General features: G+C 48.4%; 1 protein-coding gene across 3 annotated transcripts in view; it reads right to left on the minus strand.

Annotated features, from left to right (window-relative positions):
- SLC22A4 (solute carrier family 22 member 4) overlaps positions 1–25,120 on the minus strand; it is a 50,291-nt gene extending 25,171 nt beyond the window's left edge. For 2 of the 3 annotated variants that reach the window (XM_032156482.2, XM_032156481.2), the window contains exons 1-3: positions 24,233–25,120; positions 6,979–7,082; positions 5,475–5,629 (exon numbers count right to left, since the gene is read on the minus strand). In XM_032156482.2, coding sequence (XP_032012373.1) covers positions 5,475–5,629; positions 6,979–7,082; positions 24,233–24,625 — 652 coding nt within the window. In that variant the 5' untranslated portion in view covers positions 24,626–25,120. The remainder of the gene's footprint in view (positions 1–5,474; positions 5,630–6,978; positions 7,083–24,232) is intronic. The other variant, XM_058440520.1, reaches the window with a different exon arrangement.
- Positions 25,121–26,790: the final 1,670 nt, after the last annotated feature.

The raw sequence follows: 26,790 nt of genomic DNA on the forward strand, positions 1-26,790 counted from the left end.
CAGCCTCCTAAGTAGCTGGGACTACAGGCGCTTGCCACCATGCCAGGCTAATTTTTGTATTTTTAGAAGAGACGGGGTTTTGCCATGTTGGGCAGGCTGGTCTTGAACTTCTGACCTCAGGTGATCCACCCACCTTATCCCTCTTTCAGAAGTGGATTTGCACTTTCCCTTCCTTGGCTTATCACTGGAAGCCAGCCAGCCCCCTCTGAGTAATGCTAGGAGAAAAGCCTGATTACACAGGTCTTTTATGGCCTGCAGCTGCCATGACCTTTCCATGTGGCAGTGAAACAGATGACAGTGGTGACACCTGCTGTGCTGACTGGGGATCCCTGTCCTGGCCCCTATGCTCTATCCGCCTCTTCTGCCTGCTTCGCTTCTAGGGCAAAGCCTGGTTGGTCTTGGTCTGGCTGGGCCTCTGAGTTTCTCCTGGGAGTGAAACTTTGACATCTAAGCCAAAGGGACATGACCTGGCTAGGATGAGGGCCAGCATAGCCCTAGGAGTATTGCCCACCACCTGTCACACCCATCTGAATCTGAGCACTCTCTCCAAGAGGGAGTGACTCAGAGAGGGCCAGGCTGCCTTCCATGTAGAGCAGTACCTGCCCCAGGAACCGCTGGGCCCATTCCACACAGAGGCAGGACATGCACCTTCATAAATGACCAACATAGGCTCTCAGTAGACCCAAGCTCAAGAAACGAGACTGTAGTGCAGCTGCCAGGATATGAGGTGAGACCCAGGAACCATGGGCTAGGAATGTCCTCCATCTGGCATGGGGAGAGCCTGGGTTCCTTGATGCTGAGTTGCTACTAGAGTGACTGTGATAAACCCTCCTTCATGGAGATATTATTATGAAGACTGAGATCATGTATGTAAAGTAACTAGGAGGGTGTCTGGGATGTGGCAGGTGCTCAGTAATAGTTATTCTTTATCCTGATCAAGCAGTTGAAATGTGCTACATGTCAGGGGAATGATGGAAAGTACAATGCCTTTGATCCAAAAAGTCCCAGTGGAAGACAGCAGAACCCCTCTTCAGGGCTTAACAGATGTTCCCCTGCTCAGGGCTTCCCCTCTCTCTGCACCGATCACTCCAGTCAAAAGTAACATTTCCTATCTCTGTGTATACCCAGCAATATGTGCCCCACTCCCTTGACCCATGTCCCCCTGTCCACAGTGACAGCTGCATTGGCTGCAGAGGCACAATCAGGGAGTGAGCTCCTCGTGAAGAGACAGGAGTGCGTTCTTGCTCTTCCCTGGGTCCCCCCAGTTCTTCCCTCTCATGGTGCAATGCAAATAAGGTATGCCAGCAAATTTCTGCATCATGTTTATGTATTTATATGCCAGCTCATCCCTTGGAGATTTTGAGGCAACTTCAAATTTAAATACAATAAAATAATGGTAACATTAAAGTAAGATATAAAGAAAAGTAAAAAGTTGTGCCTTGGTGAAAAGAACAAAAATATGCAGGTATTTTGAAAACAGTTTGGCAGTTCCTCAAAAGGTTAAACATAGAATCACCATAGGACCCAGCAGAGGTCCTACCTTATACCCAAGAGAATTAAAAACATATATCCACAAAAATACTTATTCTCTAATGTTCATAGCATTATTCATAACAGCCCCAAAGTAGAAACACCCAGATGTTCAATGACTGATGAATGGATGACCGAAATGTGTTGTCTTCATCTAGTGGAACACTAATTCATGTTACAACATGGATCAACCTTGAAAACAAGTGAAGTCGTCACAAAGGCCACATAATATATGATTCTGTTTATATCAAATGTGCAGAATAGGGAACTCCATTAAAGGCAGAAAGTAAATTAGTGGTTGCCAGGGGCGAGGGGAAGAGGGAAATGACTGCTAATTCATATAGGGTTTCTTTTCAGGGTGATGAGGAGTTAGATAGTGTCGATGGCTGTACAACTTTGTGAATATACTAAAAGCCACTGAATTATACACTTTAGAAGTGTGAATATCACGGTATGCAAATCTGTCATGGACTGAATGTGTCCCTCTATTATTCATACATTGATCCCCTGACCTGATAGGATATAGGATTAGTGTCCTTACAAGAAGAGACACAAGAGAGTGAGCTCTCTATGGCTCACTCTGTCTTTCTTGCTTTCCCTCTCTCTGAGCACTTGAGCAGAGGAAAGACCATGTGAGGACTTAGGGAGAAGCCAGCCATCTGCAACCCAACGGGAGAAACCTCACCAGACACCAACCCTGCTGGCACTTTGATCTTGGACTTCTACCCTCCACAACTGTGAAAAATAAATTTTGGTTTTTTAAACCACCCAGCCTACAGGATTTTGTTATGGCATCCCAAACAGGCGAAGACAAAATTATATTTCAACTTTTCAATTTAAAAACAGTAAAAAAAAAAAAAAATATATATATATATATATATATATATATATGGCTGGTAAAAGCTGCGTCATTGATGTAGTTAAATTTCAAATTTGCCCGAGCTTCCTGGTAGCCAGAGTTGTAAAGGAAGATGCCATCACTTATACACCTATCAAAAGGAGGAACCTCTAGACATCAGAGGAAGCAAAGCTTTAAATGGTTCAGCATGCCCAAAGAAATGTCACATGGGAGGTTGATGTTAGAAGTACTGAAAAATACTGAATTAATGAATCAGTCAGGAGTTTTTTTGTGTTTAAGTTTGTGTTTAAGCAGCTAGTTATGGGGGATAAGAGAGGATACTGATGGCATTCTACCCAGAAGGCTGTTGACAGGTGGAGGGCATTATTTCTGAGCAACAGTAGGAGATTGTGAGGGGAGCTGGAGCATGGGTAGGGTTAGTGTCCTTGGTCCCGAGTGGTCATTTCCTCCTAAACCAGCGTCATTCTGGCAACACCATCACTTCCAGGCGTGTCTGCTTAATGTTGCGTTGGGTATCACTGTTCTTTCTTTCTCTTTTCTAGTCTTCTATGACTCTGGCAGCCTTGATCATTTTTAAAAAGCAGCACAAAACAAGGACTCATTTCTGCACTTCTTTGACAGTGAGAGTAATTTGGCTTCCCAAGTTAATGTGAAATTATCATGCAGAGCTTTGCCAACCCTTCCTTAGGGCCAGAGGGTGGAAGGCGCCTACCGAACACCTCAACCCAGACCACACCCTTTGGTTTATTTTAGTTGAATACAACCTGGAATTCAGCTATTTTATCCCAGAAACACCAGAGAGCGCTGCTGCACTGTAGGGAAGCTAGCAGCCACCTTGCCTTTGTACTGTGTCCCCCAACCCCAGGTGCTGACTGGGGCGTCCAGCCATTCCAGAGCAGGCTGGTTTTCAGGGACACTTAAACTTTCAGACCTGAGAACCCAACACAACAAGTCTCCTACCAGGACACAAAAGCCAGCAATTTCCTGCAGAGCACAATGGAGTAAAACTACCACAGACAGCCTCCCAGAGCACCCTATAACAGGCCTGGCCACAGGCTGATAGCAAGCCCTGAGAGGCCTGGATCCCGGCTGATAGCGAGGCTGCTGCACCCAGGGTCTTACCTACTGACTGCTGGCTTGACTGATCTTCCATGGCCTTACTTTCCCCTTGGCCCTGTTACCCTTCTTCACCCTGCATGTGGGGCCACACACTGCACGGGGAGCTGGGAGGAGAGTAGATGACAGTGTCAGAGCCGCAGGGGCAGCCCTTTCCTGTAGGAAGCCTGGGGTATGCTCTTCCTGCCTCAGCCGCTCACATAGGGGAGGCCTGGAGGCCCCAGAATCACCCCGTGCCACTGAAAAGGCAGATCTCAATGCTGCCCATTCTATAGAACTGGGGATGCCACCACCTGGCACAAGTCCCACCTTGTTCCCATTCCCACGGAGAGAGCTTCTCTGGCTTCACTGTGACTCTCTGCCCTTCTGTTCCAGATGGTCCTTCAGGTCCTCCTGGGATATGGGCCTGCTGGTCAGAGTCCTCTGTTTTGGGGAGGCCTGTTTGGCTTTTGGTATGTGTCTGGCCCAAGCAGAGCCACATGTTGGGTTTTTCAGGCTTAGGGAGGATAATCACACGGAAGATGGATTCTAGGGACTTTGAATATGAAGACAATAGGCTTTGCCCTGTGTTCTTGGAGCCACTGGGGACTAGGAGGTTGCAATTTCTATCGTAAGATCCTCCAATCTCCAGTTTCCAATAACACTGGCCTGAAGCTCCCTGTGCCCTCCACACAAATGATCTTCAAGAAAATCTTGCCCCGCTCCTTCCCCCCACAGGAAGGGGAGCAGCCTCCTCCCGCTGGGGCCTGCTGAAGAGTGTGCTATCTGCTGGGACCATGTGGCTCCAGCATGTTCTTCCCACCTTCTCTCCTCCCTCCTCCCCTCTGCAGACACTGAGGCTGAGCCCATGGCACGGGGCTCTTCGCAAATAATTAAAGGAGTAGGGTTGGAATATTTCCATCCTGGCAACTTGACAGAAGGTGTACACACCATCAATTAAGACAGTGCAGCATCTCCAAAGCCAGCGAGTCCTTCAGACTCTTAAAAAGCAATCAGAGTCACCTAACCAGATTCGGACTTTTGAGGCAAGAAGAATCGTTAGACTTCTATTAAAGGAGTATTATTAATAATGACACTGTGACAATAGGGACAAATTGGGATGGTATTGAGCCACCTAGAATATATTATCACCCTAGAGAGGATGGGAACTAGTGTCTACTGTCCCAGAGATACCCCTCACCTCTGCTTCTCTCATTTGCCCATTCGCTGGGCTCAAGAACACACTCTGTCACTCCTGTGGATGACCCTCATCAACTTGCCTGGAGCTCACCTAACTCCCTCCCAGGAAAAGCTGCTGAGGGCCCCAGGGACCTCCTCATGACCTTGTAGCTGATGAGTCTTCCTCATGCAGCCTAACAGGAGATGGGGCTACTATCAGTGCAGGGAGGCTTGTCCTGTGCTTAGCTGATAGGCTCTGGGGTGGGCTCTGACTCAGGGTGACGCCAGATAGGCCCAGTGATGGCGGGCTGGCACGGAACTCCCCCTGTCTGGCATGAGCCTCCCCACCTGTGTACTGGCCACAGTGACTACCCTAAGTCTCTTCACCGGCAACCAGGAAGAAGTCTCAAGCCTACACAACTCAGATCAAAGACATCCTCAGGCTGCCCTTCCCCTAAACTGTCCTCCTCTGTGCCTCTCTTAAGCCCTGTGCTCCTAAGAATGTGTCTCAGCTGTTATGCAGCTGGTTCTTAATGGCTCCTGTTCTTCTTCTCCACCATATTTCAGGGCTCAGCACAGAGGTGGCTCCCTGTGAGTGCCTGCCCTGCCCCTGACTTGCTCCAAGAGCTGTGGCTACAGCTCCCTCCCAACACACATATATCCAAAGGCTTTGGAAGCACAGCCCAATGGCCTGATGATTTCCTCTTTCTGGGCCCTTCAGAGGGTTAGAGGGAAGTACCCCATGTCCCAGAAGCCATTCCTACCTAGTATGAAGGCTACCACATAGTTGGATCCCAGAAGCCATTCCTACCTAGTATGAAGGCTACCACATAGTTGGAGATCTGGCCCATGCCCACGATGACAAATAACACAGTGAACATCTCCCAGCTGATGGAGAAAATCTGCAGGAAGCTGAAGCCAGTCTGTACAGCCATGGTTGCGAAGAGAACGTTCTTCCTGCCAAACCTAGAGAATGCAGTATAACACAAAACATGAGATGTGTAGGTTGCCAAGGTGTGTTGCAAGCCCGAGTCAGGCATCAATGCAGACTTAGTGTTTTTTCAGGGCTCTGGCATACTTTTTTCCCTGTCACATCCTCCCATCTTCCTCCTTGGTGAGGTCTCAGGTATCTGTCCGCTCAGGAGATAGCTTTTGAGATTCTCAGCTTCCTGTGGAGACATCATGTCTCAAAAGCACGGAGCAGCGTACACAAGGACCATGTGGAAATACGCTCTTTAAAAGGAGCCACAGATAGATACTACCAGCACATTTCTGGAAAGTGGGTACAGCACAGATTGCAGATATTTCTTGAATCAGCAACATGAAAATTCTGTAAATCCAGAACTAAGAGTCACTCCGCAAGTGGTTTTTAACCTTGGCTGCACTGGGAATCACCTGGAGAGCTTGGAAAAAATACTGATGCCAGCATCCCACCTCCCAAGATTTTGGGATACAGTTTGGGTATTAAGATTTTGGAAAGTTTCCCAGATGAGTAGCATGCAACCAAAATTGCAAACCACTGCTCTGTGGGAAGGTGTAGCTTTCAGCAATGTCTGTTGGTGACACTGAAGTTGGTTTAAGTGTTACCTTCACATTCTGGTAGTGACCAGTGGATAGAATGGAGCACAGGTATGAGCAGAACAGCCTTTCCCGCCCCATTTTCCAAACTCAGGTCTCTGGCTGTTGGCTTGGGCTGGGAAGCTTTTCCCAGCACTGCCATTTAGCACCCCCACCTTCCTGCACTGGTCGCCACAGCACATACAGGGGCCTGTGGAATACTGTCTCCCGGTGCTGTGATGCTGCCTCCTCAGGCCTGTAAGCTCTATGAGGCCCAGAGCCAGCGTCAGCTCTGTGGCCCCAGTGCCCAGCCCAGGGTCCAAGCCACAGCAGCAGTGTGTGCACAGTTGGGGCTCACTGTCTGGCTGCTGGCCGTTTGCAGACAGATCCTGTGCCATCCACCCCTACCCCTGAGGTAATGGTGGAGCAGAGAGGGCAGTGGTGATGGTAGCGTCATGTTTTGTCAAGGAGTCTGTGGTATGAGGACCCCACTTTCCAGTGGGGTCAGTGGCCCCTCCCCACCACTGGCCAAAGCCCTGGGAGTATGAGGCTGGGAGAATGGAACAAAAGTGTGTCCAGGTGAAGGGGACTGAGGGCAGGGTGAATAGGAGACATCAGGGCTCCTCCTATCACTGAATCAGCGGCCTGAGGGTTCTCCCTTTCTCTGGGTAGAAATACCCTGAATTCAGTCCAGCCCCAAGATAGGCAGTGATTGACGAGGGGCACCATCCCACCTTCCTCCCCTCCCATGTCCTTACCTGTCTGACAGCTGCCCGGACATGAAGGAGCCAAGGAGCACGCCTACGAAGAACAGGGAGGTGGTGAGGGGCACCTTCCAGTTGTCCTCACACACCAGATTCCACTGCCAAGGAAGACAGCATGAAGCATAAGCCCATCCCCGAGGCAGACCTCAACCCCAGCCCAGCTCCGAGGGAATATTAGCATGGCTGGCGGGCAGACTCTCCTCCCCTGTGCCAGGATATTGCCTTTGTGCAAAGGGCATAGGCCTTGCAGCCCTGGGTTTGACTGGCCTGTGCCGGGACTGGGGCGAGTAACCTGGGGCAGGTCACTGCCCTCCCTGAAATCAGGATCCTCTTCGGAAAGGGAGGGTGATGCTCCTACTCTGCTCGCATTACATAGCAAGAAGCCAGCCGAGGCCATGGCTGTGACTGGTGACCCCTCAGCTGTGAGGCAGTCCAAAGTAAAGGCGGCACTGCATCTTCAGAAGCCAGCCTAGTGTGGAGGGGAGGTGTTTGAAAAGCCCAAAGGGCAGGGCAGAGGGCATGGCCACTTGGTCCAGGGGTAAAATTTCTTTTCCCTTGTTAGAAAGTGCAGGTGGTTCCAGGAGCTCTGTGACTTTATTTTCTGAGCAGACCCCTCTGAAAAATTTTGTGGTCCCTGGTCCACTCACGCATAGGCCAAGCTTGTGGCCTGATTCAGGGCCCCATCGTTCTGGGGCCTACTTAACTCCTCTCCAGGGCTCCCTAGCTCCCCTCCTGCATCCCTACACCCTCCTTCCCATCCAGTCTTTCCAGAAGTGTGGTCCCTCCCATTCCCTAGGGCCTGCGGGATGCTGCTGCCCTAACAAGTCCCTGCCAGTGCATCTACAAAATGAGTTTCAGCCAGAGTTTCAGTTTGACTTAAGTCAAATAAGCAACATCTCAAGGGAGGTGACAAAAATTTCAAAGTGTGTTTAGTGATCTTTCGTTTATTAAAAACAAACAAATAAATAAACAGATGCCAATGAGCACTTTGGGCTTGGGTTTTGGCGGCTGCTGTCTGTGGCGAGATGATCCAGTCTGGAGGAAAGACCCCTGCCTCCCACCCAGCCCTCGCTCCATCTTGGGTGGGGCTGCTTTTACAGCATTCGCCAAACAATTCCTTCTGAATCCTCACAACTCCCTTGAAAGTGTGGTGGATTTAAGCACAAACTCACATATTTATATCACACCTCATTCTGCAGCAGACAGAGGTGTTTATAAAGACACATACAAGAGAAAAATGTAAAACGAAAAGCTAAGGGAACTGGGGCAAATGGAAAATAAAGAGGAGGGAAGCTGCAAAAACCAAGCCTGGGGTAAGACTGACCCTAGACTATCCTGTCCACGGGCCTGCCTGCTTGCCAGACGGGGCTCCAAAACTGGCTCTGCATATGCCAGCAGCTCAGCTCTCAGAAGGGTTATCCGAAGTAGTCCGCTTATTCGCAGAAGCACAGTTGTTCTGAATACTGAGATCCGAAAGAAGTGTCTCCTATGTACTTCTTCCACAAAGGAGCCACTCTGTGATGCTGAGGATAATGTCCTCGAGAATAGCCCTGTCCTGGAGACCATAGCAAGATTCATGAGGCCGCCTGTCACAGTGCTCACAATGCTGGCCACAGGCAACGCCCAACACAGCTCTGCAGAAGAAAAACAACTGGGGCCAGGAACTCAGCGCTCTGCTGCTCAGGCACAATCCGAGGATAAATCTCAGACTGTACCCAGAGCAGCATTGCCTCACCTGGGGCTCCTGCATGGGCTTCAGGAGAAAGGGAAATGAATCCTCTAAAACTGTATGGCCAGATTAATGTGTTCTGCCAGTCCATAGACCGGAAGTGGTAAACAGGACGTGTGCCTGCATTCATGGCCATCTACCTCCAAAAATAACTGTCCAAAGCTTCAGATAAAAGCTTGGGATCTGCTTCTGACTTAGAGTGATGAGCAGTTGAGGCCCCAAAGCCTCATGATGTGGTGTGACCCATTTTGCAGAAGATTAAACTGAGACTGTGAGAATGGGATTTGTCTGAAGTCATAGCAAGTAAATGAGCATGATAGATACCTACTTGGGCCTCAGAACCCAATCTTATACCAGTGTCCTGCTTTGGACCTATACTCCCTAAGGCAAGACAAAATGAGCTTATTAAATATGATGCCCTACACTTCTTCAAGGAATGTGATACCAGGAGACAATTACCCAGGACTAGGAGTAGAAGGCCTCCATCACAGCCTTTAGCCTCAAACAGAGCCAAGAAGAACTCAAGATTGGTAGAGGCGTTAACATGCCAACCATCATCATTCCATCTGCAGTTGAGCAGAAAAGCTCTTTCAAATATAATGTGCTCTCCTTTGTAGTCTGTCAAATATTTTTCTGTCTGGACTTTGCCTTAGGGCAGGATAGATAGGATTTAGAGATAGAAAGGAAAGGAAGGTTGTTAGATGTGGAGCCAGGCATTGCATGAGCAAAGGGTAGGACTGGGAACTGGCTACTTAATTTGCAAGGTCCAGGGCAAACTGAAAATGCAGAACTCCTTGGTCAAAAATTATTAAGAATTTCAATACAGCAATGGCAAAGCATTGAAACCAAGTGTGGCGCTCTGTGTGACTGCACAGTTGCATGCCCATGAAGCTGGCCCTGGTAGGGGGTCAAACCTGGTCTCCAGGAAATGAAGCAGATGCAGGAGTTGTGAATGGGGACACTGGGAAGGGGGGGTAAGGTGAGGGTCAACTCCCATCATTCTCCTTCCTGTAGGCTCTGCATCAATGGCTTTCGGTCCCATTCCCTCCCTGAAGAGGGGCCCAAGAAGCCCTGTCAGCATCAAGCAGCACAGGAAGAGCCATGCACACGCATTGGCCGTTTGCCCCAAGCCCATGAGGGGTGCTATCTGCCTTTGGAGACCCTGCTTACAACCAGCAGTGGAAGGCAGCTAGACTGCATGGCTGCCCATGGTTGACTCTAAGGCTGGGCTCTCCTTTGGGGAGTTATGGTGCCGAAAGTGTCTTTTTGGAAAGCTATGAGGGGCCTGGTATTAGGACACAGGATTGGCAGATGAAGTTCTACCTGGAGCGAAGGGCTACAGTCCAGTAAATCAGCTGCCAGTCCTAAGAGGGGCCCTTTAGAAAGGGCTTTTCTTAGGAAACCAGGCCCTGCCTGCCCCTGGGCCCTTCAGGTTTGAGGGATATGTCTTAGGTCTCCACTGGCCAGGGCCACAAAACCTCCCTATGGTTAACAGTGACATGGCGGGCCCAGTGGGAGACAGTGTTTTCCTTGATGGGACAGACCTGTCCCTGTGGGTCCCTGCACATGTTTGTACATACATGCACACACACATACATACACATGACCAGCTCAGAGGCTAATGGCAGATGTCCTGGTGAGGAGCTGGCTGGCATTGCTATGGGGCTGTGCTTTCAAGTCAAACCCTAACATTTCTGAAACATAGCTTACCTCCCCTCTCCCTGCCCCTCTGATGGGGCCTCCCGGGGTTACTATGTCTGCCCCATCAGCAGGGTCCCAGACCAAGGTTCTCACAACAGAGCAGAGTGAGCTCCATTTAGTTGGGCCACATGGCCTTCAGCTCTAATTTAAGAAACAAAAATCCAGGTGACAAGGTAGTAGGGGATGGGAGGTCACTCTTGGCATAGAAGGATGTGCCACCTCCCATGCCATGCCTCCCTATAGTAAAGGGAGTAATGGGAAAGACAGTAACAGTGTGTGGAGTGCTCACTGAGTGCCATGTATTATCTCAGGGGATCTCAGGGTTGCCATGTGAGATGGGTACTCTTTTTATCCTCGTTTTACAAATGAGGAAGTGAAGGCACAGAGCAATAAAGCAACCAGCTCAAGTTCTCCTAGCGAACGGGTAAAAAAAAAAAAAAAAAAAAAAATTGCTTAATCACTGATTCAACTGACATTGAGCACCTACCTGCTCCAGGCCAGGCTCTGTGTGGGGCACAAGAAAGACATGGTCCCTGCCCTCACAAAGCTCAAGGTCAAGCATACTTTACAGGCCAGATGTGCACATGTGCATGCATGATGCCAGCAGCCCTGGGTGGGGTGGGCCCTCTTCTGGGCCACTTCACCCTTGCTCTTTGGCTAAAGAGGAAAGAGGCACCCTCTCCTCACCATCCTCCAGCAGAAGGACAGAGTTCTAAAACCTGAATAATCCGTTTGATCATATTTTAGATGACTAGTGTTTGCACAGTGCTAGGCACATAGTGGGTGCTTAACAAATTGTTGAATGAATATTGAACAATTAATTAGGAGTCATAGAAAATCACCCTGGAAAATGTGGTTCTTGGGCTGAGGAGTATCACACATTGCACTTGGAAAATCACCCTCAGCCTTGAACTAACACTCCAAGTAGCCAAAGTCTGGCAGTTTTAGTTTTTACCAGAGCCATAAAGGACCATAAAGATAAGTGAACCCCGTCTGACCTGCACGGAACTGAGAACGCTGGAAGGTAGCCTGGTGTTCAGCAAAGAACACAGGCTCTCTCGGGATGTGTGATGTTGTGCAATCCACTCACCTCTATTAGCCTGCTGCTTCACCTTCAAAACGATGACAATAATACCTGCTCCTGCGTTTGTTGTGTGCATTGCATGGGAAATGTCAGTGGTGACACATTACAGGCCTCATTAAATGGTAGTTCCCTTTCTACCAGGCTCATACTAGTAGAGCATTTTATTTGTCCTGAGCAAAATCATGACTTGGAACACATGGATGAATAAGCAAAGCAGGTTACACTTAAATCTGACTAAGAGAAAGAAATTCTAAGAAATAAAAATTATTCCAGCCCATTACTAAAAGCTAGAAAAGCTCTTATAAAAGGGATTTGATAAATGGAATTCAATCCCAGAGATGACTGTGAGTGAAAAATTAGCAATGGTCCTTTTAAGAATAAAAGATTGATTTCTATAGTATCCTCTCATAGTTATCCTTTATTGGAGAGAAAAGTAAGAAGTAGTAGTTAATAATGGACTACACATCCACCCCAGTTCTATCTTTGTCACTTGATTGTGACTTAAAGCTGGGAATTCCTTGACCATCTGAAAAAACAAACAAAGAAAAACAAAAACAAACCTGGCTAGTTAATTACTTTTTTGTAACAATTTTACTGAGATATGATTTATACACCATAACATTTACTCTTTTAAAGTATACAATTCAGTCATTTTCAGTATATTCACAGACTTGGGCAACCATCAGCAATGATCTGATTTTAGAATTTTCATCACCCTTGAAAGAAAACCCATACCTGTTAGCAGTCACTCCTCATTCTCTACTTCCTCTAGCCCCTGGAAACCACAAATCTACTTTCTGTCTCTATGAATTTGCCTATTCTGGACATTTCATATAAATGGAATCATACAATATATAGTCTTTTGTGACTGGCTTCTTATACTTAGCTCCTTTTCTAAGTCCATCCATGTCATTGTGCAGTGTATCAGCACTTCATTAGTTTTTATGGTTTAATAATATTCCATGGTTTGGGCTGGGTGCGGTGGGTCACACGTGTAATCCCAGCACTTTGGGAGGCTGAGGCGGGTGCGTCACCTGAGGTCAGGAGTTCAAGACCAGCCTGGGTAACATGGTGAAACCCTGTATCTACTAAAAATGCAAAAATTAGCTGGGCACGGTGGCATGTGCCTATAATCCCAGCTACTTGGGAGGCTGAGGCAGGAGAGTTGCTTGAGCCCGGGAGGTGGAGGTTGCAGTGAGCTGAGATCGCACCACTGCACTCCAGCCTGGGCAACAAAGTGAGACTCCATCTCAACAACAACAACAACAACAACAACAACAACTACAACTATATATATATATATATATATATATATATATTTATTTATTTATTTCACGGTTTAGGTCTACCACATTTTTAATGATCTGTTCATCAGTTGATAAGTATTTGGGTTGTTTCCACTTTTTGGCTACTATGAATAATGCTGCTGTGAACATTCATGTACAACATTTTGTGTGTACATGTTTTCATTTCTTTGGGGTATATATATAGTAGTGAAATTGTTGGGTCATACACATAGTAGTGAAATTGTTGGGTCATATGGTAAGTATATACTTAACCTTTTGCAGAACTCCTTAATCTGCTTTCCAAAGTGGCTATACCATTTTACAATCCCAACAGCAATGAATCAGGGTTTCAATTCCTCCACATTCCTACCAGTACTTGTTATTGTGTGTCTTTAATTTTAGTCATTGTAGTGGGTGTAAAGAGGTATCTCACTGTGGTTTTGATTGCATTTCTCTAATAACTAATGTTGAACATCTTTTGCATCAAATCTATTGATCAGTTTGGAGAGCACTGCCATAATAACAATAAGTCTTCTGCTCCATGAACAGAACATGGGAAGCTTTTCCACTTTTTAAGGGCTTCTGGAATTTCTTTCAATGACATTTTATAGTTCTTAAAGTATATATTTTGCAAATTTTTGGTTAAATTTATTTCTGAAGTGCCTCCTTTAATATTTCTTGTAAGACATCACTGCTAGAAACAATTCTCTCAAGTTTTGTGTGTTTTTGAATTTCTTTATCTCATTTTTGAAAGACAGTTTTGTTGGATGCATGATTCTTGGTTGACAGTTTCTTTTTCCTTGAGCACTTAGAATATGCCACTCCACTGCCTTCTGTCCTTTATGGTTTCTGATGAAAAGTCAAACGTTCATCTTATTGGAGTTCTCTTGTATGTACCTAGTCATATATTTGCTGCTTTCAAAATTTTCTCTTGGTTTTTGTCTTTTTTTTTTTGTTTAAGCAGTTTTACCATGATGTATCAGGGTATGGATCTCTTTGTGATTATTCTATTTGGAGTTTGTTGAGCTTCTGAAATGTGTAGATTAATGTTTTCCACCAAATTTGGGAAGTTTTCAGTCATTATTTCTTTGAGCATTCTTTCTGCCCTTTTCTCTCTTTCTCCTCTCCTAGTATTTCCATTATGCATATATTGCTATGTTTAATGGTGTTCCCCATTTCTCTGAGACTCTATACATTTTCTTTATTCCCTTTTTCCTCTCTGTTCTTTGGATTGCATAATTTCCAATCCTCTATCTTCAAGTTTGCTGATTCTTTCTTTTGCCTATTCAAATCTTCTGTTAAGGCCCTTGAGTTACTTTTAAATTTCAATTATTGTATATTTTTACTCTAGAATTTCTATTCAGTTGTTTTGTTTGTTTGTTTAAGAGACAAGGTCTCTTTCTGTTGCCCAGGCTGGGGTTGAACTCCTGGGCTTAAGCAATCCTCCTACCTCAGCCTCCTGAGTAACTGGGACTATAGGCACATGCCACCATGTCTGGCTCAGCTTTTAAAAATATAAATGTAATTTTTCTCTCTTTATTGCTATTCTCTATTTGATGCAATATTGTCATCATACTTTTAAAAGCATGACTTCCTTTCATTCTTTGAACATATTTATAATGGCTGCTTTAAAGTCTGTTAAAATCTGACATGTGGGCCCTCTCAGGCAGTTACTGTTGCCCACATTTTCCCCCCATGTATAGGTCATATTTTTCTGTTTCTCTGCATATCTCATAATTTTTTGTTAAAAACTGGACATTTTTAGATAATATATTGTAGAAATTAGGTACCGTCACATTCTTCCACCCCCATTTCCCTGATCTTTCTTCTTCTTCTTCTTTTTTTCTGAGATGAAGTCTCACTCTGTTGCCCAAGCTAGAGTACAGTGGCATGATCTCGGTTCACTGCAACCTCCACCTCCTGGGTTCCAGCAATTCTCCTGCCTCAGCCTCCCGAGTAGCTGGGATTACAGGGACCTGCCACCACGCCCAGCTAATTTTTGTATTTTTAGTAGAGATGGGGTTTCCCCACATTAGCCAGGCTGGTCTCAAACTCCCGGCCTCAGGTGATCCACCCGCCTTGGCCTCCCAAAGTGCTAGGATTACAGGCACGAGCCACCACGCCAGCCTGATCTTTCTATTAAGCTGTCTGTCTCTGCTGGTATCACACCCTGCTGTTAACCTCACTAATTGCTAGCTTATTCATTTCAATAATGCCCTGGGGGCATATATTGTCCCACAGTCTAATCCAATTGACGTCAAGCCCCTTTGCAGTGGTAGTTTTTGAGGCAAATCTGTAAGGTTTGTTTTGATTCCAAAAGGGCTGCTCTTAGCTGTCTCTTTCTTGTTTTGTTTGTTTTCTGTTTTTTTCCTGGTAAACTAGCTGCATTACGGGTTCATTTGTTGCTCTAATGGAGTTACCAGAATCCTTTTAGTTGCTTACCACTAAATTCTCCATTGTTCTTGAGAGCAATCTTTGGCTGTCCTTTCACACACTCTATTTCAAATAAAGTTCGTTCCTGTGGGGACAGCTTTAGAACTCTGTTCTTTTGGATTATCTCTCCCCCCTGGACAAAATATCTGAGCTCCTGTTGTAGAGAGGTAGGTAGGGAAAGTGGCCCATTTATCTCAGAATGACACCCCTCCTTTATGAGTCAGACCCTAAGTGGAAGTGGGAGCTTGGTGTGGAACCTCTGCCGTATGAATGAGCTGGGATAAGGGCAATCAAGGCTCTAATATTCTCAACTTGTGGCACCTGGAGTAGAGTCTCTACTATATGAAAGGCGGTGGGTGGAGGATGGGAACCTATGATCCCCTGGTTGCACTCACGAGGATGTTAGCTTCTGTGGTTTGGAGCTAAGAGAATACAGGGATGGGTGGGGGATGGGCATTGGTTGTCCCTCTTGGTGGGCTGCTGTAGCCCTTCCTTGGAAGCTGAGGAGAGAGAGAAGTCTATTTTCTTGGCCATACCCACCTAGAGTGGAACTTCTATTTTTCTTGTGCTGGGAGGAAGGGGAAAGGGAGGGCTGGAGGAGTTTTGACTCAAATATCATAGACTTCCACTGTTCTTGCCAAGATATAGTCGACTTTCTTGAATAAATATATGCCCTTAGGACAACTTCCAGAGACTCTAAGTGTGTGTGTGTGTGTGTGTGTGTGTGTGTATTTTCACCAGTTATTGCTGTTTCACTGAGGAGCTGGTCTATGGCGCTGGCGCTCCTCACACTGCTATCTTCGAAGTCTGAGAATCTTTTCATGTGCTAATTGATTTGTATTTCTTTGGCAAAACGTCTATTCTCCAAAATGGGCAAATGGTTTTATCCATTTTTAAATCAGGTTGTCTTTTTATTGCTGAGTTGTAAGAGTTCTTTTTATATTCTAGATACAAATCCTTTATCAGATATTTGATTTGCCAATATTTTCTCCCATTTTGTGGGTTATCTTTTTGTCTGTTTAATTCTTCTACTCATATTTTCATTTACAAATAACTAAGCCAGAAGGCTGCTAAACCTTAAAATGTTCTCAGTATCTTTCTTTATATTAGAAAAGCTACCACAGATGGAAAAGCCTCACTGACGAGTTCTGTGATCATTGGAGGCTAAACCAAAGCAGAAAACCCAGTGAGTGTGAGTGGGAAGATAGGGATGGGAGTGGAGGGGCTGTGGGAAGCAGAAGGGTCACTCGGGGACCTGGCTGTGCCCCTTGCATCCTGACAATGGATCCACCACAGCTCTGTGGTGGATACCAGTCTGTATTAGGGGAACATGAGCAAATGGCATTGTGTCTGTGCCAGTCACCAAGCACTGAGGGGAAGCTCTGGAAGTTGCCGCCTGAACCTGCCCTCCAGTCTTGCAAACGCTGAGCAGGAGCCACCAGGCTTGGACTGTCTGTGCTTCTTGCTAGAGCACGTGGGTCATTCCAGCCTTTCCCCAGAATGTCCATTCTCTCCACACCTTCTTCATTCCAAATGGGGATCCTTGCCTTTCTTTTGGACTCCAGAGACATGCACAAAACCACAACACAGCTTTAGAAAACAAGGCAGACCTGTATTAGCCTTACACCTAAATTGAATGCCGCCTGCCATAAGGGAGGAATTACAGTCCTTCTAGAGGCCCAAGGTACCTGCAGCTCCCCCTGACCAGTCCTGTCAGTCTTGTTTTTGTCAAAATGCCACCTTGGACTCTGTCTGAGAGTTCTGCCGCCCACCAAGAGGGATGGACAAAGTCTGTTTATCCAGAAACTTGGCAGGAGGTGCAGGTGAAGCAGCCTCTGAACAAAAGCATATTCTGAGATCCTGGTGGCTGTTGTCAGAGGAACACAGCAGAGAGGCAAACAGTTTGGGGTAAGGCAGCTGATAAACAGGGAAGCACATTCAGGCCAGAGCAAGGGGAAGCCCCTGAGTCTCCCCTGTCTGCCCTCTGGCAAGATCTACTTTCTGAAGCATTGACTGGAAATAGAAGTCTCGCCAGGCTGGCTGGAGCCAGAGGCCCCCACACCTTATCCCCTTTGGAATCTGCCAGAGGGCAGGTCCGAGTATGGAGTTGGATGATCAACTTGGTTAATATTCAGGCTATCTTGACAGTCTCCACACCCGTGAGCAATGTCCCAGGGCAGCCTGCAGGCCTGATAGAAAGAAACTTTACAAACCTGCCTATCACGGAAGGTTTTCCCCTTTTGTCGAGGCCTACCCAGACCCCAGGGGAGGTGCATCCTTGAGAGCCGCTATGTGAAGTCCCACATAGTGGCAGCCGCACGTGAGGGTTAGTCTGTTTCATTATTCCCTTGCTTGCTGCTCTCCATGCCTCCCAGAAGTTCCCTGTTAGCAGGGGAAGAGGCCCTATCCTTCGCCACATAAGCTGGCTCGCCTCTGGGCTATGGGTGGGGAATCAGTAAGTCCTACTGCTGTTCAGGCCCTGACCCCAGTTCCCAGGAAAGCACAAGGCTAGTGCCACCAGAGGTCCAGGCCCTTTGCTGGAGGCTCCATCAGCTCCACTACCAGTGGGCTACCAGCATCTCCACTCATGGGTTCCTAGAGGAGGCAGCCCAGCTGCAGAAGAGGACAGGAGGATCTACGGTGTGGCAGCAGCCCTGTCTTAGATCACGGGTGGCCTGCAAAGAAGGCTGGTCCTTAATACACAAGGTTCCCCCAGGGCCTCTGGAGCACAAGACCTGGCAGAAGTGGTATCCAGCTTAGAGGTGACTGCCTCAGTTTTCCCAGCCCATGGACTGATGGGAAGGTCAAGACCCTAATGATGCTCCATGGGAGAAGAGGACATGCCTGAGGCAAAGGCCGGCCCATGCTTAGCCCCTGGCCACGAGCCAGGATTGCCTCCGCTGCTTGCCCTGCGGCCCTGCAGATGAACTTAGGCCCTCTCCAGAGCAGGGCATTTGTTGCCCTTCCTGCTCCTTTAGCCTCAGGGCAGGAGGCTGCTGGCTTTCCTCACACGCAGGGCCTCTTCTCTCTGAGGTCTTGGCCCTGAGGGCTATATATGAAGGGCCATGCCCATGGAGACTGAGATCTGACCCCTGCAGTAGGTCTCAGGGATGACGACCCCAGCATCAGACACTCTGGGTTGCTTGGGGCGCTTCCTTCCCCAACAGAAGCTTCAGTCCCAGCCCAGGTCCCACCAGTCCCTGCTCGCATTCCTGCTCAACTGCTGCCTGATGGAAAACTTAGCAACGAGCTGTGACTGGCACTCCTCCTGCAGGGGTAAACACAGACTTCTCTAGCCCTGACTGCAGAGACAGATAAAGGCCCTGGATATCTACATTCTCTATCCTTAAAGTGAAAAATAACTTGGTTTGAGCTAGAATAACTGGGGCAACAAAATAAAGATGGATAGCGTTAGTTTATAACTGATGAAATAAAATAAGTATGTATGAACCTGTACTGGTATAAGTTAACAATTGCATACATTAATAAATAGATGTGGAGGGGAAGCTCTTCTCAGAAGAATTCCAATTAATAAATGTTGAAGGAATCAGAAAATGCAAAATCATCACTAGGCAAACTGCAGTAATTGTTGTTTCAGTCAAGGCCTAGTGATGAATGCTAAAATCAGTGGATAGAAATTTGAGGAGACACAGGATTTTGTATAATCTCGAAGAATCTCCCTTAAGATATTTATTAGTGACAGAGGAAAAAATACTACCTTTACAGCAGAGAAATTCTGCAGACACCAACTTGACAAATGATCAAGGTTAACATCACCAGTAATAAGACACATCAGCATCATGTACCCACTGGTATGATGCCCAGAGAATGCATCACTTCTATGGTATCATTACCAAAAAGTGCATAACGCAATCTAATTGTGAGAAAAATCATGCCAACCCAAACTGAGGAGGATTCATCAAAATACTCATAAAAATGTCAAGATCATGAAAGATAAGGAAAGACTAAGGAACAGTCACAGATTGGAGTCTGAGGCATGACAACTAAATACAACATGGGATTTTGGATGGTATCCTACAATAGAAAAAGGGCAGTAGTAGAAAAACTGGTGAAATTCAAACAAAGTCTGTAGTTCAGTTATTGCTATTGTAACCAATGTTAATTTCCTGGTTTGGATAAATGCAAAATGCGTATTTAAATTGTTAACATCGGAGAAAGCTAGATGAAGGGTATATGTGAAATCTCTGTACTATTTTCAAACTTCTCTCTAAATCAAAAGTTATTTCAAAATAAAGTTAAAAAATAATGGCTAGGCGCGGTGGCTCATGCCTGTAATCCCAACACTTTGGGAAGTTGAGGCGGGTGGATCACCTTAGGTCAGGAGTTGGAGACCAGCCTGGCCAACATGGTGAAACCCTGTATCTACTAAAAATATAAAAAACAAACAAACAAACAAACAAAAAACTAGCCGGGCGTGGTAGCAGGCCCCTGTAATCCCAGCTACTCGGGAGGCTGAGGCAGGAGAATCGCTTGAACCCAGGAGGCAGAGGTTGCAGTGAGCCGAGATGGCGCCATTGCACTCCTCCACCCTGGGCAACAAGAACAAAGAATGAAACTCCATCTCAAAAAAAAAAAAAAAAAAAAAAAAAAAAACGAAAAATAATTTGACTCTTAGTAACTGCATAGGATGAAAAACTTGGACCTCACAATCAACCCCTGAAGAAGGAAACTACCTTATATACATGTACACACACAGACGAATGCACTCATGCGAATCCCAACTCAGACACCTTATTGCTACCTCCTGGCATACTATGAAAGGCATTTCTACAGCACAGCATGCCATCCTTGGTTCCTGGCTAACCCTGTCCTCCTGTGAAGAGGTGATGGGGGGCAGTTCAGGCAGACTTGTCTGTCCCCAAGGATATGCCCATTGGGAGATCCTGGCACGGCAGTGTAAGGCAAAGACACAATCTGAGGACAGTCCCACTACCTGTGTTGTGCCAACTGGGATGCAGAGAACCTGCTCAGGGGCCCTGGGCTTGGGCCTGTCCACTGGCACTGGCCAAGTCAGTATGGGTTTGGACTTGTGTTCTGTTCTCTGAGCCTTGGAACTGCCACTGTGGGGAGAGGGGCTCAGCCGCCAGCAAGTCCCATCACTTATTACACAGGCCACAACCTGGACTTTAGAACAGCTCCCACCATGCCCACTGTGCCCAGCCAGTGGAGAAGGCAAAGAAGGTGCTGAGGTCCTGCTTTTACCACTCCTCACCACCCACCTAGGAAGCCCATTTGCTGGTGCCACACTCTTTGCTGGTGCCACACTCTTTACTGGTGCCACACTCTGTGCTGGCCACCACCAGATGGGGCATGGGGCATTATCTCACTGAGTCCTCCCAACAACTCAGATAAGGTGGCTTCCCTTATTATCCCCATTTTGAAAACTGAGATAAAGTACACATAATATACAGTTTACCATCTTAGCCATTTTTAAGTGTACAGTTCAGAAGCGTTCACACTGTTGTGCAATCAATCTCCAACACTATTTTCATCTTACAAAACGGAAACTCTATACCCATGAAACAACGACTCCCTACTCCTTCCTTCTTCCAGTCCCTGGCAACCACCATTTACTTTCTGTTTCTGTGAGTGTGACTACTCCTGAAGCGAAATCAGACAATAATTTGTCTTGTGACTGGCTTATTTCACTAAGCATAGTCTCCTCAAGGTTCATCCACGTTGTAGCATGTGTCAGAATTTCCTTCCTTTTTAAAGCTGAATAATTGTCCATTGTACGCATATACCACATTATGTTTATCCATTTGTCTGTGGAAGGACACTTGGGTTGCTTTCACCTTCTGACTATTGTGAATAATGCTACCATAGACATGGTGTACAAATATCTCTTTGAAACCCTGTTTCAATTATTTTGGACATAGATTCAGAATTGGTATTGCTGGATCATATGGCAATTCTATTTTTAATTTTTTTAGGGACCACCATATTATTTTCCGTAGTGGCTGCACCATTTTACACTCCCACTAGGAATGAACAAGGGTTCCAATTTCTCTGCATCCTCACTAACACTTGTTATTTTCTGTGTTTAAAAAAAACAACAACACTTTTTAAGAGGTGGGGTCTTGCCCTGTCACCCAGTCTGGAGTGCAGAGATATGGTCATAGCTCACTGCAACCTCAAACTCTTGGGCTCAAGTGATCCTCCTGCCCCAGCCTCCTGAGAAGCTGGAACTACAGTCACATGCCCTCATGCCTGGCTAATTTTTTATTTTTTTTGTAGAGGTGGGGTCTTACTATGTTGCCCAGTGCTGTCTTGAACTCCTGGCCTCAAGCAATCCTCCTGCCTTGGCCTCCCAAAGTGGATTTCTGGGTGTTTTTTGTTTTTTTTTTGTAGTAGCTATTTTTAAGGGTACAAAGTGGTACCTCCTTATGCTTTTCATTTGCATTTCCCTGGCGATTAGTGATGTTGAGCCTCTTTTCATCTGCTTGTATCCCGATTTATAGACAAGGAAACTGAGGTCTTCATCAGTGATGTAACCTGCCTGGAGTCAGCCAGGTGGTTGGCAGTGGAGTCAAAACTGGCCCTCTACTGAGTCTGACTCCAGAACTCTGTGTGCCACTGCTCCTCTGGGGAGAGCCATCCATCCATCCTGCTCACCCTGGTACTTGCTCCCTTCCCTCCTCCTCCCAACCACCAGAGCCCAGGTTTTTTGTTTGTTTGTTTGTTTGTTTTTTGAGACAGAGTCTAGCTCTGTCACCCAGGCTGGAGTGCTGTGGTGCGATCTCAGCTCACTGCAACCTCTGCCTCCCAGGTTCAAGTGATTCTCCTGCCTCAGCCTCCCGAGTAGCTGGGACTACACGGGTGCACCACCACTCCCAGCTAATTTTTGTATTTTTAGTAGAGATGGGGTTTCACTATGTTGGCCAGGCTGGTCTCAAACTCCTGACCTCAAGTAATCTGCCCACCTCAGCCTCCCAAAGTACTGGGATTACAGGTGTGAGCCACTGCGCCCAGCCCCTAGTTGCTTTTTATTTTACTCCCACCACTCAAAAAGGAAGCCAGGAAGGGAAAAGCTGCCAAAAAAAGCAAATCCTGGTGCATGTGTGTGAATGTGTGATGATGTACATCCTTAGAGGTCCCTGTGAACAGCGCACAACATGAGTAGCTATGGACTTGGAGGCCAGCAGCTACCCACCCCTCACACCCTACAGTGAACAAAACCAGTGAGCAATGGAAAAGCAGACAGGTCAGCCCAGCTGCCAGGGAAGGCTGCCGCTCCTGGGTCCAGCCTTCACAACAGGCACTGATAACACTTCCAGGAATCGACGCGGGATGAGCTGGCCCCCCGTCTTAGCTGCTCCCAGGCCATGCTGTGGGCAGGGAGTGGGCAAGCACTAGAGCCCCTGCTAGGGAAGCAAAGCCAGAGAAGGATGGCCACCTTAGGGCCCAGGGTAGGTATGGTGCCAATGCTGGGGGATCCGAAGGCAGTCCCTGGGCTGAGCCCACTTCCCACAGGTGCCACAGATTCCACAGCCACCACGCCTGGCTGGCCACCATTCTCTTGCAGAGAAGAGTTTCAAAACTTCCTCACTGGTCTTCTTGTTTATCATAGCAGCTAGAGTGAGCTCTTTCCAAAAGCACGAACCTGGCCTTAGAATGCTTACATTTTCTCACTGTCCTCCGAATAAAGTCAGCTCCTCAGTATACATAGAAGGCCACTATGAACTAGCCCCTGTGGCCATTTCTAGTCTCATTTGTCATATCTATCATCCCTTGAGTTCCAGCCACTCTGATATATGAGAACTCCATTCCCTGAATTTCCCATATTCTTGCCTAGACAGGTCTTGCTTACATTTTCAGATTCAGCTAAAATCATATCACCCCTTCTTGGAGTATTTCCTCTGCTTATCGTCCCACAGAGAGGGCGATTTATTTATGCCAGGTCACATAGCAAGCAAGGCAGGACTTGAATTTGGGTTCCAGAAGCCTATTGCTAACCAGGGTTAATGTTAGCCTTCTCAGTAACACAGCCAGTGTGCCCCATGGGCATCTGAGGGCAGGCTCCGCACCCCAGATATCCACACCTCAGCACAAGGCCAGACACAATGTCTGATGACTGCTATACTGTGCTGAGGGAAAGAGATAAGGGACTAGCAGAGGCCACTCAGGTTTTTCTTGGGAGGCGCACAAGGCAGAGGCGGGACTAGCAGCAGGGAAATCCTACCTGCCTGACCAATAGCAGGCAACGGCTCCATGAGGATGCTCTCCTCAGAAGAAAGGTGTATCCTGACCCAGGTCCTTACCAGACGTGAAGCAGCAAAAACGGGAGAAGTGTGTGTGCATCCTCATTCCTGGAACTTAGAAAACCTGCCACTAACCACGCAGGATGCTGAGGGGCTACAGCCCCTGACTGCCAACTGACCCTGTGCTCAGAGAGGTCCCTGAGGGCCAGGGCTTCCAGCTGGGCTTTTGCCTTCTGTGCTTCCCTGCACCCAATGAGCCTCAGGAGGCCATCTGCTGTCTTAGAGAAACTGGGGCCTCAGGAAAGGACCCCAAACCTCACAAGTATGTGGTACAGCAGTACACCTCCTGATGCCTCCAGAAGTCTGTGGCTAGGGAACAGACAAGATTTGGCCCCGCCCTGCCCAGTAACAAGGTCCCTCACACCCCTCCTCCCATGCCTGGCAGGAAGGTGACTCAGGCAGTGCGTCTGGGTAGCCTGGGGCTGCGCTTCCCCCAAGGCTGAACATCTAGGTTCTTAGGAAACTTCATTTGTTGTGAAAATCGGAAATGAAAAGACAGTTGGTGACAAACTCCCTTCTCCATCACCTCCTTATTGGACAGAAACGACCCAGGAATGTGCCTCGAGTGACTTCTATTCTTTCTTGGGGTGCACACCCGTTGCTGGAAGTATGAACAGCAGGTTTGAGGGGGAGGGGAGCGCTGACCCGGGCAGTGCGCAGGGAGTCTCAAGGGGTGCTGACGCAGAGGGAGGGTCAGGCACTCCCGGGTCCCCGGTCTCCGCCTGGCACCCACCTCGGTCACGACGGTGGACAGGTAGACGTCCTGGCTGAACTCCCAGCCATCCAGGCAGCTCTCCTGCTCCAGCTGCTCCAGGTCCACGTCGCGCCCCGGCTCCAGCCCGAGCGTCGAGAAGTTGGCGATGGTGGCGAGCCGGTAGCGGCGGCAGCTGTGGGGCACCTCGCGGCCGTCCCGCAGCCGCAGCGGGACACTGTGGTTGCGCCAGGCGCTGCTCAGGTTCGCGGCGTCCGGCACCCGGCAGCGGTGCTCCGGGGTCCCCGCCAGGAACACGACTGACATACCATTGAAGCCATTGGGGATGATGCTGGCGCTGAGCAGGAAGAAGATGAGGCGCTGGAAGGGCCCCCACTCGCCCAGGAAGGCGATCACCTCATCGTAGTCCCGCATGCTTCCCACTGCCGCTCCGAAACTTGCAACTACGGGTGATGACAGCGTTCTCGGGACAGTGTCGTGTAGCTGGGGCGCTCCCCAAGGATGTCAGAACGTTCCCGGGGGACAGGCAGGCTGTTGGAAATTGGGGCGCGCAGCCGGGGACCGGTCCTGGGAAACAGGCTGAGGGCGTTGGAGCGTTCCTGGGAGCTCCGCGCCGAGCTTGATGCCACTGTACACTTGGGACCACACACCCATCCCTGGCCCTGGGCGGGTAACGGGAGAGCGGCCCAGCCCGGGGGGCTGGGCTCCTGGCTGTCTCCGCCCCGTGCTTCGGGCGCCAGCCCGCCCCCAAGGACCTGACGGGGGCTTCCAGGCTGGGCTCAGCCATTCCGCCCGCGTGCCGGGGAAGAAGCTCGTTCTCGGTTGTCCCCAGCCACCCCCTGATTCCCAGACCTGGGCCCCACGTGGGAGGGCGGGCGCAAGGGAGGAGCCGAGGCCGGAGAGCAAGGTCTCGGAGGGGTCGGCCCTCGACCTGCTCGGGCCGCGTCGCCCCGGGCCCAGACCCCAGCAGGGTTCCCTCCGCGGTCTCCTCCAATCTGGAGGCTGAGCTTAGGCGGCCACGCGTGGGGCGCGGAGGGGCGAGTCAGTGGAGTCGGTTCCCGAGAAACTTCTGGGGGCGGCAGAGCGACAGGAGCGCGCCGTCTCCTGTGGCGCCTCGCTCAGGCGGCTGGCGCACGCCGACCGGGAGCTCGTTTCCCACCAATCCTAGCAGAGCTGAATTCGGTCACCCATGGCGGCGCCGGGACAGCGTCCTCAGGACAGCCAGGACCCTCATCTTGCACAGGGAAAACAGGCCCACAGCCTGGAAGGGATGAGCAAGGTCACACTACGTCAGAGATGGGCCCGGATCGGAGGGAGGGGCGGGGGGAGGAGACAACCGAGTGCCCGGGAGGCGAGTTTCCTCCCCCTCACGCCGGCGGAATGGCTGAGCCCAGCCTGGAAGCCCCCGCCGGGTCCATGGGCGGGCGGGCGCCAGGACGTGGAGCCTGCGCGTTACAGGAGCACAGTCATGGAGGCACTGTTGTCACGCTGGGTTCTGATTTTGAGCCCCTTGCTCTCCTCACGCCCCCAAGGCCCTTTATCGCGGCAGGCTGCCAGAGCTTTCTCCGACTGGAAGGCTTTCTGTTTGCTGAAGGGCCTGCGCCCAGTCCAGGAACAGAGGGAGGGAGGGAGGGAGGGAGAGAGGAGGAGGAGATCCGATTTGGCGCTCAGTCCCGGCAGGGTAACCAAAGCAGGGACCACAGACTCCCTTTTTTTGGCTCAGTGCCCAGACCTAAGGACCCTCTGCTGTTGTGTGAGCTAGCCCGGGCCTGGAGGCTGAGCCCTGGGGTTCACGAGGCAGATAAAATTGACAGGGTGAAGAGCTCACCTCTGGAGATTTTGCACAAGTGTGTTTGTTTCCCCAGGCCCCGATTAAGAGGCAGAGGGACATTTCTGCCTCTTTTTGTGTAGCTTCCAGTCTGACCCCTCCTCTTAGGAGGACTTCCCACCCCCTTGGAACCTCAGTTTCCTACCTGTAATAAGACTATACATCCTGATGTGCTAGGACAGCTCTGATTTATGCCTATTAATCCAGTGAAATTATTAATAGAGCCTCCCTTTCACAAGTGTCCTTCTTCGAATGATATATTATGGTCATTATCTTACTTAGCTTGGGTTTCATCTCCCTACTCCACCCCACATAATAGAGCAAAGTTGGAGACAAGAACATACATAAGGTCGTTTATTCTGAGTAGTGATACCATAAAACAGAAGTGAAGGACTAGGGAGGAGAGTGAACAGAGAGGGAGGTAAAGTCAACATAGACTGTGAAATTGAGATGGTTATTGGCGATGACCAAGATCAGTAACAGTGTTGTGTAGAGCCCTAGTGGAGCCTAAGAATAAAGGGAAAATTAGCAATACTGAGCCTGTCTTTATTTAAAATTTTGATACCGTGTTCATCATGGATATTTGCATTAATTTCTATTTTTAAAAATATTGCATTAAAATATAATTAATCTTGGTTACTGAATTTCTTGGTGCCTCCTTAAATTTGCACCAGAGACAAGTGCCTTGCTCTTTCTCCTCACCTCAGCCTTGTCTCAATCCCCATTGCTATGGGTTACTGAGGTTTAATCC

The sequence above is a fragment of the Hylobates moloch genome, unplaced genomic scaffold (assembly GCF_009828535.3).
Source record: "Hylobates moloch isolate HMO894 unplaced genomic scaffold, HMol_V3 SCAFFOLD_6, whole genome shotgun sequence".
Taxonomy (NCBI): Eukaryota; Metazoa; Chordata; class Mammalia; order Primates; family Hylobatidae; genus Hylobates; species Hylobates moloch.